This window comes from Carlito syrichta, unplaced genomic scaffold (assembly GCF_000164805.1).
Source record: "Carlito syrichta isolate Samal-C Ts95f unplaced genomic scaffold, Tarsius_syrichta-2.0.1 Scaffold296499, whole genome shotgun sequence".
Lineage (NCBI taxonomy): Eukaryota > Metazoa > Chordata > Mammalia > Primates > Tarsiidae > Carlito > Carlito syrichta.
Window position 1 is genome coordinate 254,315 of NW_007240595.1, and position 16,581 is coordinate 270,895.

General features: G+C 41.7%; 1 protein-coding gene across 2 annotated transcripts in view; it reads left to right on the forward strand.

The window, feature by feature from the left end:
* The window catches only part of TMEM41B (transmembrane protein 41B), a 29,347-nt gene that overhangs the window by 10,375 nt on the left and 2,391 nt on the right, over nucleotides 1-16,581 (forward strand). Inside the window, exons 2-6 of one of the 2 annotated variants that reach the window (XM_008054556.2) lie at nucleotides 2,438-2,557; nucleotides 6,103-6,231; nucleotides 12,589-12,682; nucleotides 13,635-13,739; nucleotides 14,689-14,827. In XM_008054556.2, coding sequence (XP_008052747.1) covers nucleotides 2,438-2,557; nucleotides 6,103-6,231; nucleotides 12,589-12,682; nucleotides 13,635-13,739; nucleotides 14,689-14,827 — 587 coding nt within the window. The remainder of the gene's footprint in view (nucleotides 1-2,437; nucleotides 2,558-6,102; nucleotides 6,232-12,588; nucleotides 12,683-13,634; nucleotides 13,740-14,688; nucleotides 14,828-16,581) is intronic. The other variant, XM_021710654.1, reaches the window with a different exon arrangement.

The following is a 16,581-nucleotide window of genomic DNA, read 5'->3' on the forward strand; positions in this document are numbered from 1 at the left end:
ATTTGCTATTGTTTTGTTAAGCACTGGACAGGCTGTGTGCTTTTTGAGCTGTGACAGCTATTTTTTCTTAGCTTTGGCCCTCTTTCCTACCTTGAGGAGGTGAATCTCCTCCCTTTCTAATTTTCTTTCTAAATAAACTATATTTTCTTTAAAAAAAAATGTAGGCAATAAAAATTGAGTCACTGGCCATGCATGGTGGCTCATGCCTATAATCCCAGCACTTTGGGAGTCTGACATGAGAGGATTGCCTGACCCTAGGGCTTCAAGACCAGCCTGGGCAACATAGCAAGACCTCGTCTCTACAGTAAATCAAAAACTTAGTTGAGCATGGTAAAGGGCACATGTAGTTCCAGCTACTTGAAAGGTTCAGGTACAAGTATCGCCTGAGCACAGTAGGTCAAGTCTGCATAGTCATGAGCATACCATTGCACTCCAGCCTGGGCATAGAGTGAGACTCTGACTCAAAAAAAAAAAGAAAAAGAAATTGAGTCACTCATCTGTACCTCTTCCCCAGTGAGCACTATGTAAAGCTGTGCTGGCCTCCCAAGTATTTACCGCTTCCTAGTAAAACAGTCCTGCTCATTCTTTTGCTTGCTGTTTCCTAGATCTCATTTCTTTTTCTCTCTCTCTTTTAATTTGATTATTTTAAAGATGTGGAGTACAATTCAGGATTAGGTATGCAAATGTTCAGTATGCAGGTACCTTTGTTGATGAGGTGTGTCCCCCTTTCCTGGCAGGTTCCCAATACTGCCAATCCCGTTACTGCCAGTCCTTTTCTTACAATATGTTAATTGTTCAAGGCCTGCTTATGAGTGAGAATATGTGATAATCAGTTCTTTGTTTCTGTGAAAGATCACTCAGCATTATAGACCCTAAGTCCACCCAGGTTGCTGCAAAGTTCATGATTTTGTTGTTCTTTATGACAACGTACTACTGCATTGTGTATATGTACCACATTTTTTTTATCCAGTCCTCTTTTGATGGGCTGCATGGTTGGTTCCATGTTCTTGCTACTGTGAACAGTGCTGCGATAAACATATGTGTGCAGGTATCTTTTTTATGCAGTGGTTTGAGTCCTTCCGGGTGTATTACCAGTAGGCAGATTGCGGGGTCGTATGGAAGGATGATTTTTAGATCTTTTAGGAATTGCCACACTGTTTTTCACAAAGGCTGCACTAGTTTGCACTTCCACCAAGAGTGTAGAAGTGCTCCCTTTTTGCTGTATCCTCTTCAGCATCTGTTTTTTGAGTTAATGATGATGTCCATCTTGACTGGAGTTAGATGGTATCTCAGTGTAGTTTTAGTTTGCATTTCTTTGATGACTAGTGAGGCTGAGCATTTTTTCATGTATCTGTTGGCTGCACATATGTCTTCTTTTGAAAAGTATCTGTTCATATCTTTTGCCCACTTAGTAATGAAGCTTTTTGTTTTTTTCCTTTTTGGCACGTTTGAGTTCCTTGTAGATCCTAGATGTTAGACCTTACAGTTGGCAAATATTTTTTCCCAGTCTGTGGGCTATTAGATCTCATTTCAAAGTTTTATTTTTTTATACAATTTTTATTTATTTTTATTTTTTGAGTTGGAGTCTCGCTCTGTCACCCAGACTGGAGTACAGTGGCCGCTCCCGGCTACCACAGCCTCGCCTGCTGGGCTCCAGCGATCCTTCCGCCTCAGCCTTCCGAGTAGCCGGAATTACAGGCATGCACTACCACGCCCGGCTGATTTTTTGATTTATTGTAGAGATGAGGTCTCGCCTGCCCAGGCGGGTCTCGAACCCGCGGGCTCAGGCAATCCACTCACCTCAGCCTCCCAAAGGCGGGGAGACGACCCGGTATACAATTTTGTTTGTTTTTTTTTTTTTTTTTTTTGAGTTGGAGTCTCACTCTGTCCAGAAAACTAACACTGACATTATCTTCTGAGAGAATGCAAATATTCTCCTATTCTTGGAGTCTCAAAGCCACCCAACCAAGGATCAACTTTATATTTCAAAGCCTCTGTTGTAAATAGAAAAGTCCCCTATTGCATTTATAAACATCTATGTTCTTAAGACCGTTGAAGTTAATTGCCAGATGACCTCTTTTTTTTCCTAGCGGTCATTCTGTCTATGCTGTCAGTGCCCAGCATAGAAATATAAAATTGAGAGACAGCGATAACATATACAGCATTTAGAACAATGTCCTTTTTTTCCCCTTTGGCTTATCAATGAGTCGGTACTAAAAATTCTGTTTTGTTTTCATATTTCTAAAACAGATATATCTCTCCAAAAGTAATGTCTAGCTAATAAACTTTAAATACTATATAGTACTTAAAATTTAGTCCTGAGTTTTGGGACTAAAGTATGCAGTTTTCTGGGAGGAAAGCATCTAAAGAAATTATGTTCTGGCTTGGAGTATTGTCTTCCTTTATGTTTACCTTAATTATATCTCTTTTTTCTTTCAGAAAAAGCCTGGGCAGAAGCTGGATCAGCAAGAATGTCCCTCCTTATATTGGTGTCCATTTTCTTATCTGCAGCTTTTGTTATGTTTTTGGTATATAAAAATTTTCCTCAGCTTAGTGAGTAAGTATACTGACAGAGAAATGTAAGATGAAAGTGAATTAAAACTTAAACTTAGCCGGGCTCGGTGGCTCAGCCTGTAATCCTGCGCCTTTGGGAGGCTGAGGTGAGTGGATTGCCTGAGCCTGCAGGTTCAGCGAGACCTCATCTCTACAATAAAACAAAAAATCAGTCGTGTCGTGGTAGCTCATGCTTGTAATTCCGGCTACTCGGAAGGCTGAGGTGGAAGAATCGCTGGAGCCCAGCAGGCGAGGCTGCGGTGGCCGGGAGCGGCCACTGCACTCCAGTCTGGGCGACAGAGCGAGACTCCAACTCAAAAAACAAAGCAAAAAAACTTAAACTTTTAGCAACAGAACTATCATGGTGATTGTCTGTCAGCTCTGGTGACTTGTAGCAAATCTGTATCAACACTGTTATTTCAATACATCGCGACCCTGCATATATGTGCCTTCTCTCTCTCGCGCGCGATTTTATGTACATCTAAAACTAAAGATTTCATGAAATGTGTGGTATTTCCTGTAATTTTCTATTCATTTTATTTTACTTTTTCTTTTTGAGTTGGAGTCTCACTCTGTCGTCCAGGCTGGAGTACAGTGGGATGCTCACGGCCACCACAGCCTCTACTCGCTGGGCTCAGGGGATCCTTCCCCCTCAGCCTTCCAAGTAGCTGGAACTACAGGCGTGCACCACCACACCTGGCTAATTTTTTTATCTGTTGTAGAGACGAGATCTCGCCAAGTTGCCCAGGCTGGTCTCAAATCCTTGGGTTTAAGGCAAACCTTTCGCCTCCCAGAGTGCTGGGATTACAGGCTTGAGTCACCACGCCTGGCCGTTGTACTTTTTGATACTAGTGGTGACCAAGTAAATTTATCTTGTAGTTCATAATAGATACTGATCTGAGGTTTGAATAAAACATGGTTGTCTCCTCTGCTTTTCCTTTTTTTGTATCCCTGTTTTTCTTTGTGTTAATTTTTTGCCTGCTTTGTTCTTCCATTTTCTTTCATACCACATTTTGTCTCCTGCCTCTTTTTGTCTTCCTTGTTTTATGGAAATCATATGGTCCGAATAGGTACTTTTCATGTGAAATAGACCTTGGAAAAGATTGTGTGCCTCGTGCACATCCACAATTCCTTAGCTAAAACCTTGGTGTAAGATGTGTTTCAGAATTTAGGTATTTTCCATTTTGGAAAGGTAACATGGAATATATACTATATATTATGTAATTCCTCTGGCAAGCAGCCTCCCATAACTAAAAACATTAATATTTTTGGAGAGAAACATTAAGCACGATATGACTATAATGTTACATAAATGTAGATCAGTTTTTGCTGGCAGATTATAAAGAATTTCTGGTTTTCAGAATTTTTTTAATTTTAGGAAAGAGACTGTGGACCTGAAACATATTTTAGAAGGGTAAAATATTCCAGAGGTATTAAAACATACTAGTAAGCCGGGCGTGGTGGCTCATGCCTGTAATCCCAGCCCTTTGGGAGGCGGAGGTAGGAGAATTGTTTGCGTTCAGGGGTTCGAGACCAGCCTAGACAACTTGACAAGATCTCAACTCTACAATAAATCAAGAAAAATTAGCCAGGTGTGGTGGCACATGCCTGTAGTTCCAGCTACTTGGAAGACTGAGGTGAAAGGATCACATGGGTCCAGCAGGTTGAGGCTGCAGTGGCTGTGAGCATGACACTGCACTCCAGCCTGGGCGACAGAGTGAGTCTGACTCAAAAAAACCCACCAAAAAATACAAATAACCACCCTGGTATAATCATAGATTACATGAAAAACTACTAAAATGTGGTTAGAGTCTCAACCAGGGCCTGCCAATGTCACGGATAACTGTGATACGTGATTTCAAGGTATCAGAAAGTTCCTGTTTTCTCCAAATTACTTTTCATTCACAACTTTTAATGCTTTGAATTTTTTAGTGAAACTTAATTTTTAAAAAATATGTTGATCTCTTAAATCAATGTAAATAAATGCCTTTGGGAGAGTAGCATGCTATATTGTTGAGTTACTATTAGTTTGATTGAATTTTAGATCCTTTCTGGTTTTGATCAAGGAATAAGGAGTAGAGCTAGAAAGAAGGAACGAATAGACTCTAGGTTAAGGTCATCTTCCCAGTCTTTTCCAAAAGTTTCATGAAACAGGTGGTATGAATGAGGCCTCTAAGAATGATGACATAGGATTTGTATAAAAGAATATTTTATTACAAACCTTTTCTATTATTTGTCTATATGTGTATTTATGTGCTTGTGCACACCCATGTGTGACACTCCAAGAGTCTTCTTTTTTTTGAGTTGGAGTCACTCTGTTACCCAGTTTGGAGTGCTATGGCACACTCACGGCCACTGCAGCCTCAGCCCACTGGGCTCAGGTAATCTTTCCGCCTCAGCCTTCCAAATAGCTGGAACTACAGGCACACACCACCATGCCCAGCTAATTTTTTGATTTATTGAAGAGATGAGGTCTCATCAAGTTACCCAGGCTGAGCTTGAACCTGTGGGCTCAGGCAGTTCTCTCACCTCGGCCTCCCAGAATGCTGGGATTATAGGAGTGAGCCACTGTGTTTGGCTGAGAGCCCTTTTTAGATGACTAGATATTTTTATAGGACTTAAGTACGCAGTTTACTATCATTGTTCTTCATGGTCAGTTACATTTTTATCATTTAGACAAATTAGCATAATACATATTAAACACAAAGGTGATTTTTGAGGCTTTCATAAGCAAGATGTCACTCAGTTTCAAACAGTCAATTACAAAGTAAAATTAATATAAAGGGGAAAATGTTCGAAGCTGTTTTCTGAACTTGGAGCTGAAATACTCAATAGAAGGTGTGAAGTGTGAATTCATTACAATTTTTACTTAATTTTCATTGTAAATAATTCTTGACTGTAGTTTATCATGAGGATTACCCAAAAATGATATTAAATGTTTTTAATATGCTAATATTGGTTTTTCATTTTTTTATATTTGATTTAAAAATTTATACCAGTGTTAGAACAAATGCATTTAACCTTTAGTTTGTGTGATCTTGAACTTTCATATGTAAATTACATCTTACAGAAATACATTAAAGCATTAAAAAACAAATAATTTATAGACTTTTGAACTTAAAAGTTGCAAATTTAGGCCAGGTGTGGTGACTCACGCTTATAATCCCAGCACTTTGGGAGGCCAAGGTGAGAGGATCACTTGAGGCCATGATTTTGAGACCAGTCTGGGCAACTTAATGAGACCTCGTCTTTACAAAAAATATAATTAGCTGGGTGTGGTGGCGTGAGCCTGTAGTCCCAGCTACTTGGGAGGCTGAAGTAGGAGGATCCCTGAGCTCAGAAGGTCGAGGCTGTGGTGATTTGTGATTGTGCCACTGCCTTCCAGCCTGACTCAAAAAAAAAAAAAAAAAAGAAAGTTGCTACTTAGACTTATAATACAGGTCAAGGCTTCAAATCATTTTGGATAAAACTTCATGTTTAGAACTTGATGTTGATATTAATTATCTTGGCAAAATTTTGCTTAAACATTTTTTGCTTTTATTTCTTCAGAGAAGAAAGAGTGAACATGAAGGTTCCCAGAGATATGGATGATGCCAAGGCTCTAGGAAAAGTTTTATCCAAATATAAGGACACCTTTTATGTTGAAGTACTAGTAGCTTATTTTGCTACATATATTTTGTATCCTTTTAACTGAAAAATGTTTTTAACTTTAAGAAAAGGTTTAAGAGGTCTGCTGTTTATTTTTATATAACTTTTTCCTTTTAAAAATTATTTGTTAACTGATTATTTTAATTTAAATTATTATTTTGAATTAATAGTCACCATACCATTATTTCAAAAAGTGTTCCCTTAGGTTTGGAGGTATAATTTGTATTTAATTTTTTGCTTTTATAGATGTGTTATGAATCTCCTTTGTTTATGATATTTTTTTCTTCCATTTAACTTTTGCCTTTGTAAAAATTCTTAGGATACTTAATCTTTCAAAGGAATGAATTTTTTTATAGTTCTTGGTATATATTTCTTTGTTTTATAGAAATATGTGTTGTATTTTAACTAGTCAGGAGCTTCAACAGTTATCAATATTATTCCAAACTTGTTTCTTTGACTTTGTAATTTATACCTTTTAGAGAAAAAGGGAATAGGTAGAGTACCATGTTTGAGATTAAGAAAAGAAGATAACACTTTCTTTGATTTAGGACATGCTGAATTTTAAATATTCAAATGGAAGTATCTATACCTATATGTCAGTCAGTAGAGGACTAGTTGAATAAACTATAGTAAATCCAAACAGGGTTTGGGGAGTGCTGTGTAGCTATTAAAAGGAATGAAAAATATCTCTATGTACTGTTAATGTATTAACTCAGATAATAATGTCAAGTGCAAAAAGCAAAGTGTGAAATAGTGCTTAAGTATGCTATATTTTGTCTAAGAAGGATCACTTGAGACCAGGAGTTTGAGACCACGCTGGACAATATAGCAAGACCCTGTATCTACAAAAAATTTTAAAAGTTAACTGGTCATGGGGGTGCAAGCCTGTAGTTCTGGCTACTCAGGAGCCTGGGACAAGAGAATAGCTTGAGTCCAGGAGTTTGAGGCTGCTGTGATCATGACACTGCAGATCGTGATTCTGGGCAACAGAGCGAGACCTTATCTCTAAAAAGAATAAGTATTGGCAAGGATATGGAAAAAGTGGAACCCTCGTGCACTGTTGGTGGGAATGTAAAATGATGCAGCTACTGTGGCAAACACTATGGCAGTTCCTCAGAAATTGAAAATAGAATTATATGATCCAGCAATTCTGGATATATGCTCAAAAGAATTGAAAGCCTGGTCTTGAGCTATTTGTGCGTCTGAGTCTGTAGCAGCAACATTCACAATAGCCAAAAGATAGAAACAACTCAGGTCCTTTGATAGATAAATGGGTAAACAAAATGTGGTATAGGCATACAATGGAATGTTAATTAGCTATGAAAAGGAACAAAATACTGATTCATGCTTTTAACCTTTAAAAGTCAAAGAAGGTAGACACAAGGACAAATATTGTATGATTTCACTTTTATGAGGTACTTAGAATGGGCAAATTCACAGAGACAGAAAAGACTTCAAGGAAATTTTAAACTGTTTTCAGTAATAATATTGCTGACAATGATATTGTTCTGAAATATATAAATATGTGGGAAAGTTTCAGAATAATACTAATGTATCTATTTTATGAAATATATTTTAAGCCGGGCTTGGTGGCTCAGCCTATAATCCCGCGCCTTTGGGAGGCTGAGGTGAGTGGATTACCTGAGCCCGCGGGTTCAAGACCCGCCTGGGCAGCAAGACCTCATCTCTACAATAAATCAAAAAATCAGCCGGGCGTGGTAGCGCATGCCTGTAATTCCGGCTACTTGGAAGGCTGAGGCGGAAGGATCACCGGTGCCCAGCAGGTTGAGACTGCGGTGGCCGGGAGTGGCCACTGCACTCCAGTCTGGGCGACAGAGTGAGACTCCAACTCAAAAAAAAATATATATATAAGTATATATATTTTAATAGTAAAGCAAGCTGGGCATGGTGTTGTGTTCCAGTCCCAGATACTCAGAAGGCTGATAGGAGGATTGCTTGAACCCAGGAGTTTAAGGCTGCTGCAGTGAGCTATGATCATGTCACTGCACTCCAGTACTCCAACCTGGGTGATGGAGTGAGATTCCATCTCTTAAAAAAAAGTATGCAAACAAATGGGTGATTATGTTGATGTCATCAAGAACCAAGTTTTTTCTTAGAGTAAGAGAACAGAGATATAATTCTAAACAGCTAGAACATTAAGCTCAAGTAACTTTCCTATGCAAAAGGAAGAATAGTTTTGTTAAAGGGCAGAACATATTAAGCTACCCTAAGACATACAATAAGCAAAATTCACTAAGTGGTAAATTCTATAAATGAGATAAAGACCCTATACATAAGTGATAGTGAGTAAAAACCACCTGTGAACTCTTCAGATTGCAGCGTGAACAAAGTATAGAAAGATTATGAGGCATTTGGGGAGTCCAAACACAGACTGGTATTTATGATAAAAAGGAATTATAATTAGTTAATTTTTAAAATTTTTATCTTAAGCCTCATTTTAAAGTATGTTAATTTCTTTCTTTTTTTTTGTTTTGAGTTGAAATCTCACTCTGTTGCCCAGACTGGAGTGCAGTGGCACACTACTGGCCACCGCAGCCTTGACCTGCTGGGCTCCCGTGATCTTTTTGAGTCTGAGTCTCACTCTGTTACCCAGGCTGGAGTATAGGATGCAATCACAGCTCACTGTAGCCTCATGCTGCTGGGTTCAGGTAATCCTTCCAGCTCAACCTTCCAAGTAGCTGGAACTAAAGGCACACACCACCACACCCAGCTAAATTTTTGAATTGTAGAAACAAAATCTCACCAGTTGCCTACTCTGGTCTCGAACCCCTGGACTCAGGCAATCCTCTTGCCTCAGCCTCCCAAAGTGCTATGATTACGGGCTTGAGCCACTGCATCCAGCGATATACTGGTTTCTTTACTTTTATATATGTTTGATACTATCCATACTAAGGTCTTAACCCTGAAAAGTGTTATTTATTTCTTTTCTTTTTTTTTTTTTTTTTTTTGAGTTGGAGTCTCACTCTGTCACCCAGACTGGAGAGCAGTGGCTACTCCAGGCCACCGCAGCCTCGACCTGCTGGGCTCTGGCAATCCTTCCGTCTCAGCCATCCAAGTAGCTGAAACTACAGGCGTGCACTACCACGCCTGGCTAATTTTGTATTTATTATAGAGATGAGGTCTCGCCAAGTTGCCCAAGCGGGTCTCGAACCCGCGGGCTCAGGCAGTCCACTCACCTTGGCCTCCCAAAGTGCTGGGATTACAGGGTGAGCCACCGAGCCTGGCCTATTTATTTTCTTAATGGAGGCATCTAGGAGACAGGTGGAAATTTTGAGCTGGTATTTGATTAGAGAGTTTGGAGTTATTAGTACTGTATATATGGCTGATACTTGAAGCCATGAAAATGACTGAATTTATCAAAGGAAAGAAAAAGTGTGGCTAACAGAATGCTAGAGAAATCTCAGATTTGAGGAGAAAAATGTAGAGAAAAAATAACTCAGTTCACTGAAGTTGAGTTTCTTTTTTTGTGTGTGTGAGTTGGAGTCTCACTCTGTCGCCCAGACTGGAGTGCAGTGGCCGCTCCCGGCCACCACAGCCTCGACCTGCTGTGCTCCGGTGATCCTTCCGCCTCAGCCTTCCAAGTAGCCGGAATTACAGGCTTGCGCTACCACGCCCGGCTGATTTTTTGATTTATTGTAGAGATGAGGTCTTGCTGCCCAGGCGGGTCTCGAACCCGCAGGCTCAGGCAGTCCACTCACCTCAGCCTCCCAAAGGCGCAGTATTACAGGCTGAGCCACCGAGCCCGGTTTGAAGTTGAGTTTCATGTGGATGAGGTCTGTCCTGTGCAGAGATCACTAAAAGATGACTATTGAGAAAAAAATCACTAATGTTGGCTATAAGGAAGTTCCAGTAGAGTGGTGGATGGGTAAACCAAGTTGTAGGGGACAGAGAAAATCTTTTATGAGAAAATGAAGATGGGGGACAGTGGCTTACAGGATACCTTGCTTGAAGAAAGCAGAGATTTGTTTTTTGATTTTTTTTTCTTTTTTCTTTTTTTGAAAGCAGGATTTATTGAAAGGACAGAAAAGCTCCTAGAAAGAGAGTAGAGACAATGTTTCACTATGTTGGCAGGCTGCTCTTGAACTCTTGGCCTCAAGCAATCCTTTTGGCCTTGGCCTCTCAACTGGGATTATAGACATGAACCACCACCTGTAATTTTTTTTTTTTTTAGTTGGAAACTCACTCTGTTGCCCAGACTGGAGTGCAGTGGCACTCTCACCGCCACTACAGACATGCACCACCATGCCCGGCTAATTTTTTGGTTTACTGTAGAGATGAGGTCTCGCCATATTGCCCAGGCTGGTCGCAAACCCATGGGCTCAGACAATCCTCTCACCTCAGCCTCCCAAAGTGCAGGATTATAGGCATGAGCCACTGTGCCAAGCAGTTTGTTTTAATGCATAGGCATCTGAGTGGATTTATGAAAGAGGGATCCTGTGAAAGAGCAAGAAGTTGAAGATGAAAGAACCCAGGAGGAAAAAGATTGAAATGAAAATAGGAGTAAAATGGGAACTAGAGAAAAAGAGAGGAAAGGAGGATGGAGACATGTTGAGGAAATTCACTCTGACTGACTTGTAAGTAACTTGTGTTGGAGGGGAAAAGGAGGTCCAGACCAAAACTGAGAACTAGTGGAAAGTGGAAAAACATTCTATTTTAAAGAGAAGATTTGTAGCTTGCCAGGTGTGATGGCTAAAGCCTGTAATCTCAGCACTTTGGGAGGTGGAGGCAAGAGGATTACTTGAGCTCAGGGGTTTGAGACCAGCCTGAGCAACATGGCGAGACCTCGTCTCTACAATAAATCAAAAAATTAGCTGGGTGTGATGGCGCATGCCTGTGGTTCCAGCTACTTGGAAGGCTAAGTTGGGAGGATCACCTGAGCCCAGCAGGTGGAGGCTATGGTGGCTGTGAGCGTGCCACTGCACTCTAGTCTGGGCCACAGAGTGAGACTCCAACTAAAAAAAGAAAAAAAAGAATTGTAGCTTTTACTATACTTTGTAACCCTTATTTTTTTTTACTGAGTAGTTAACTGAGGCACATTTTCATAATTAAATTAGAAATAATTTATCTTATGCACATGATTTACCTTGTATTTTTAACTTTTTTTTTTGAGTTGGAATCTCACTCTGTCACCCAGACTGGAGTGCAGTGCCCACTCCTGGCCACTGCAGCCTCTACCTGCAGGGCTCCAGCGATCCTTCTGCCTCACCCTTCCAAGTGGCCGGAACTACAGGCGCGTGCTACCATGCCTGGCTGATTTTTTTATTTATTGTAGAGATGAGGTCTCGCCAAGTTGCACAAGCGGGTCTCGAACCCGCGGGCTCAGGCAATCCACTCACCTCAGCCTCCCAAAGGCGCGGGATTACAGGCTGAACCACCGAGCCCGGCCATTTTTTACTTTTTTAAGTTAGAGTCTCACTCTGTTACCCAGACTGGAGTACATGATCACAGCCATTGCAGCCTCAACCTGCTGGACTCAGGTGATCTTCCACCTCAGCCTTCCAGGTAGCTGGGCTATTGCACCTGGCTAACATCTTGATTTGTTGTAGAGAAGAGGTTTCGCCATGTTTCCCAGGCTGGTCTTGAACTTCTGGGTTCAGGGAGTCCTCCCATCTAGGCTTTCCAAATTGCTGGGATTGCAGGCGTGAACCACCACATCCTGCAGTGTACTTTATTTTTTATTTTTTTTTGAGTTGGAGTCTCACTCTGTGGCCCAGACTGGAGTGCAGTGGCCGCTCCCGGCTGCCGAGCCTCGACCTGCTGGGCTCCAGCGATGCTTCTGCCTCAGCCTTCCAAGTAGCCGGAATTACAGGCATGTGCTACCACGCCCAGCTGATTTTTTGATTTATTGTAGAGATAAGGTCTTGCTGCCCAGGCAGGTCTCAAACCCGTGGGCTCAGGCAATCCACTCACCTCAGCCTTCCAAAGGTGCGGGATTACAGGCTGAGCCACCGAGCCCAGCTGCAATTTACTTTATATGTACATGATTTTCTGAAAGCATTCAGGAGTAAATTAGATGTGTTAGAGAAGCACATTATTTAAAAGATTACTGAAGACTTTTTTCTCTTTTTTGCCAAAGTGCCAAATTTCTCTCTATCTGGTACATGTTGGTTACTTTTTGTGGAAACTGTCTAGTAGCACATTCTTATTGGTATTGTGTTTATGATACAGTTTAGTCAGTGGTCAACTTTGAATTAGAGGCATTACAGTAAGGAGTTACATTTTTTTTAAACTTTTGATTGTAGTTTTGTGATGCTGAAATGTGGATATGATCTCATTTATATGATAATTTCCTTTGTCTGAAATGTTGAATTTGTCTTTTTAAAATTCCATTTAATTATGTTTAATCCTTAACTTAGAAGTTACCAGCTTGCAAACATTTGCTATTCCAGGCTCTATATTTCTCAGTATACTCTCAGGTTTTCTTTATCCCTTTCCTCTAGCCTTATTTCTCGTTTGTTTGGTAAGTATATAAAATGAAATTGAAAGACTGAAAAAAAAAAAAGCTTTAAATAGAATGATGAGGATAATGATGGCATCTTAATCCCACCGGTCTATGTAATCTCACTAGTCTGTGTAAGCATAAGTTTAAGAGGAGTTCGTGTAAGTCTTTCCATAAGGAGGTATTACTTGCTTTTTTTTTTTTAGAACGAGGTATTACAGATTTAGTACGAGGTATTACAGATTTAGTTGTGTTTTATCAGCTCTATTTTAACCCTTCTTCCCTATTTGGTTTATTAACTGTGATAGTCCAAGTGTTTTGGTAGGCACAGTGAGTTAAGTCCCAGGGCTGTGGGTGGTGTTTTTAAGCATAGCAATTAAAAAACTCTTTTTTTTTGAGTTGGAGTCTCACTCCTTCGCCCAGGCTGGAGTGCAGTGGCACACACGCTCACGGCCATCCCAGTGTCAAACTTCTGGGTTCCAGCGATCCACCTCAGCCTTCCGAGTAGCTGGAACTACAGATGCGCACTACCACACCTGGCTATTTTTTATTGTAGAGATGAGGTCTTGCCAAGTAGCCTGGATTGGTCTTGAACCCGTGGGCTCAGGCAATCCACTTGCCTTGGCCTCCCAAAGTGTTGGGATTCCAGGCTGAGCCACCGAGCCCGGCCAAGCACAGCAATTGAAAAAAAAAACTTAGCTCCTGAAATTTTATTCTTAAGCTAAAGGCTAACATTAATTATTTAGATATAGTCACCCAGTCTAATCACAAATACCAGTGTGTTTTAACTGGTCTCAATTTGAGACACAGTTTGGTCTGAGAAGGGACTAGATCAAATCTCTGCCCAAGAAATGTCATGCAGGATATCCTCACCCCCTGAAAGAAGTAAACTAATTTAACTTGTCTTCAGGTGACTGTATCTATGTGAGTAAGATGGTAAAACACAAACTGCTTCTGGCTTCTTGTTTTCCAGTGTTCTGGACTTGGTGCCTCTTTCTGCTATATGCTTTCCTATTTAGTTGGGAGACCAGTTGTATACAAATACCTAACAGAGAAAGCAGTAAAATGGTCACAGCAGGTAAGCATGTGATGTATTTTAAAATTATTAAATGTAACTCTGGTTAATTGGGAGGTCAGTATGTAGTCCCTACATAGGCTAACTCATAAGTTATCTCAGGTAATAAGAATTATCTTTTTTAGTCGGGCTCAGTGGTTCAGCCTGTAATCCTGCGCCTTGGGAGGCTGAGGTGAGTGGATTTCCTGAGCCCATGGGTTCGAGACTCGCCTGGGCAACTTGGCGAGCCCTCAACTCTACAATAAATCAAAAATTAGCCGGGTGTGATAGCGCGCGCCTGTAGTTCCAGCTACTTGAAAGGCTGAGGTGGAAGGATCGCCGGAGCCCAGCAGATCGAGGCTGCGGTGGCCGGTAACGGCCACTGCACTCCAGTCTGGGCAACAGAGTGAGACTCCAACTCACAAAAAAAACCAAAAAATAAAAAAACAAACAAAAAAAGAATTATCTTTTTTATTAAGTTTTGAGCTCCATCTAAGTATGGGTTTAGGCCACCCTCACCCTGTGCATATGCCCTCCCCCAATGGGGCAGTTAGACAAACACAGGTGATCAAGTTTTTCAGGTTTTTTTTTTTTTTTTGAGTCGGAGTCTCACTCTGTCACCCAGGCTAGAGTGCAGTGGTACGCTCACAGCCACCACAGCCTCAACCTGCTGGGCTCAGGCGATCCTTCTGCCTCAGCCTTCCAAGTAGCTGGGACTACAGGCTTGCACCACCATGCCCGGCTAATTTTTTAATTTATTGTAGAGATAAGGTCTCTCCAAGTTACCTGCACTGGTCTGAGACCCGCGGGCTTAGGCAGTCCTCTCACCTCGACCTCCCAAAGTGCTGGAGTTATAGGCGTGAGCCACCGCCCCCATCCAAGAATGAGAATTTGAAATAAAGTGTTTTATATTAAGCAACTTCTTTTCAAAATTGACCTTATCTAATGCTAATTCTTTTCTTTCTTATGACAGGTTGAACGTCATAGAGAACATCTCATTAACTACATTATATTTTTGAGAATAACACCATTTCTGCCTAATTGGTTTATTAATATTACATCTCCTGTGATAAATGTGCCGTTGAAAGTTTTTTTTATTGGTACTTTTCTAGGTAAGTCCTCTGGTTCATGCTGTGTAAGAGCTCACTGTATACATACCTAACAGTATCCAGCTGGGCTAGACTGTGTGCCTCCTCCCTGCACATAGGCCAGCACTATGTCAAGCTCTTGGGCACAAAGCCTGGCTGTGTAAATAGATGTTGGATTATGTTGATTTGGGTTATTTTTGTGTTAACCTCTTTATTTGTTTATTTTTGAGTTGGAGTCCTGCTCTATTGCCCAGGCTGGAGTGCAGTGGCACACTCAAGCCACTGTAGCCTCGACCTGCTGGGCTCAGGCAATCCTTCCACCTCAGCCTTCCAAATAGACGGAACTATAGGCATGCACCTTCATGCCCAGCTAATTTTTCTTGATTTATTACAGAGATGAGGTCTTGCCAAGTTGCCCAGGCTAGTCTCGAACCTGTGGGCTCAGGCAATCCTTTCACCTTGGCCTCCCAAAATGCTGGGATTGTAGGCATGAGCCACCATGCCTGGCCAACCTCTTTCTTTATTTATTTTTTGAGTCAGATTCTCACTGCTGCCCAGACTGGAGTGCAGTGGCATACTTGGGGCCACCGCAGCCTCCACCTGCTGGGCTCAGGTGATCCTTCCACTCTGTCTTTCAAGTAGCTGGATCAGGCACATGCTACCACACCGGGCTAATTTTTTAATTTATTGTAGAGAAGAGGTCTCGCCAAGTTGCCTAGCTTGTCTCGAATGCCTGGACTCAGGCTATTGTCTTCTCTCAGCCTCCCAAAGTACTGGGATTACAGGCATGAGCCACCAAGCCCAGTTGTGTTAACCTCTTTAAGAAGAGTGCTTTCTACTGGATATTGTTTTAATAATACAGGGTTAAGCAAGACTTTCTTTTTTTAGCTGGGGACTCACTCTCTCACCGAGGCTGGAAGACGGAGGCACTATCACAGCTCACCACCGCCTTGACCTCCTGGGTTCAGATGATCCTTCCCTTTCATCCTCCTGAGTAGCTGGGAATACAGGCATGTACCACTGTGCCTGTTATTTTTTTTTTTTTTTTTTTGTAGAAACGAGGTCTTGTTTTGTCAACCAGGCTGGTCTTGAAACTCCTAGGTTCAGTCCTGCTTCAGCCTCCTAGAGTGCTGGGATTATAGTCATAAGCCACTGTACCTGGCCAAGCAGGATTTATTTATTTATTTATTTATTTATAACTTGCAGTCTGTTGCCCAGGCTGGAATGCAATGACATACTCATGGCCACCATAACTCAACTTGCTGGGCTCAGGCGATCCTTCCACCTCAGCTTTCCAGGTAGCTGGAACTAGGGGCACGTGCTACCATGCTCAGCTAATTTTCTTTTTGTTTTTTTTTGTTTTTTTGAGTTGGAGTCTCACTCTGTCACCCAGACTGGAGTGCAGTGGCCGCTCCCGGCCACCGCAGCCTCGACCTGCTGGGCTCCGGCGATCCTTCCGCCTCAGCCTTCCAAGTAGCTGGAATTACAGGTGCGCACTACCACGCCTGGCTGATTTTTTGATTTATTGTAAAGATGAGGTCTCGCTGCCCAGGCGGGTCTCGAACCTGCGGGCTCAGGCAATCCACTCACCTCAGCCTCCCAAAGGCGCGGGATTACAGGCTGAGCCACCGAGCCTGGCTTAATTTTATGTTTTATTGTAGACCTGAGGTCTCATCAAGTTACCCAGGCTGGTCTCGATCCCCTGAGGTCAAGCAATCCTCTCACCTCGGCCTCCCAGAGTGCTGGGATTATAGGCATGAGCCACCACGCCTGGCCGG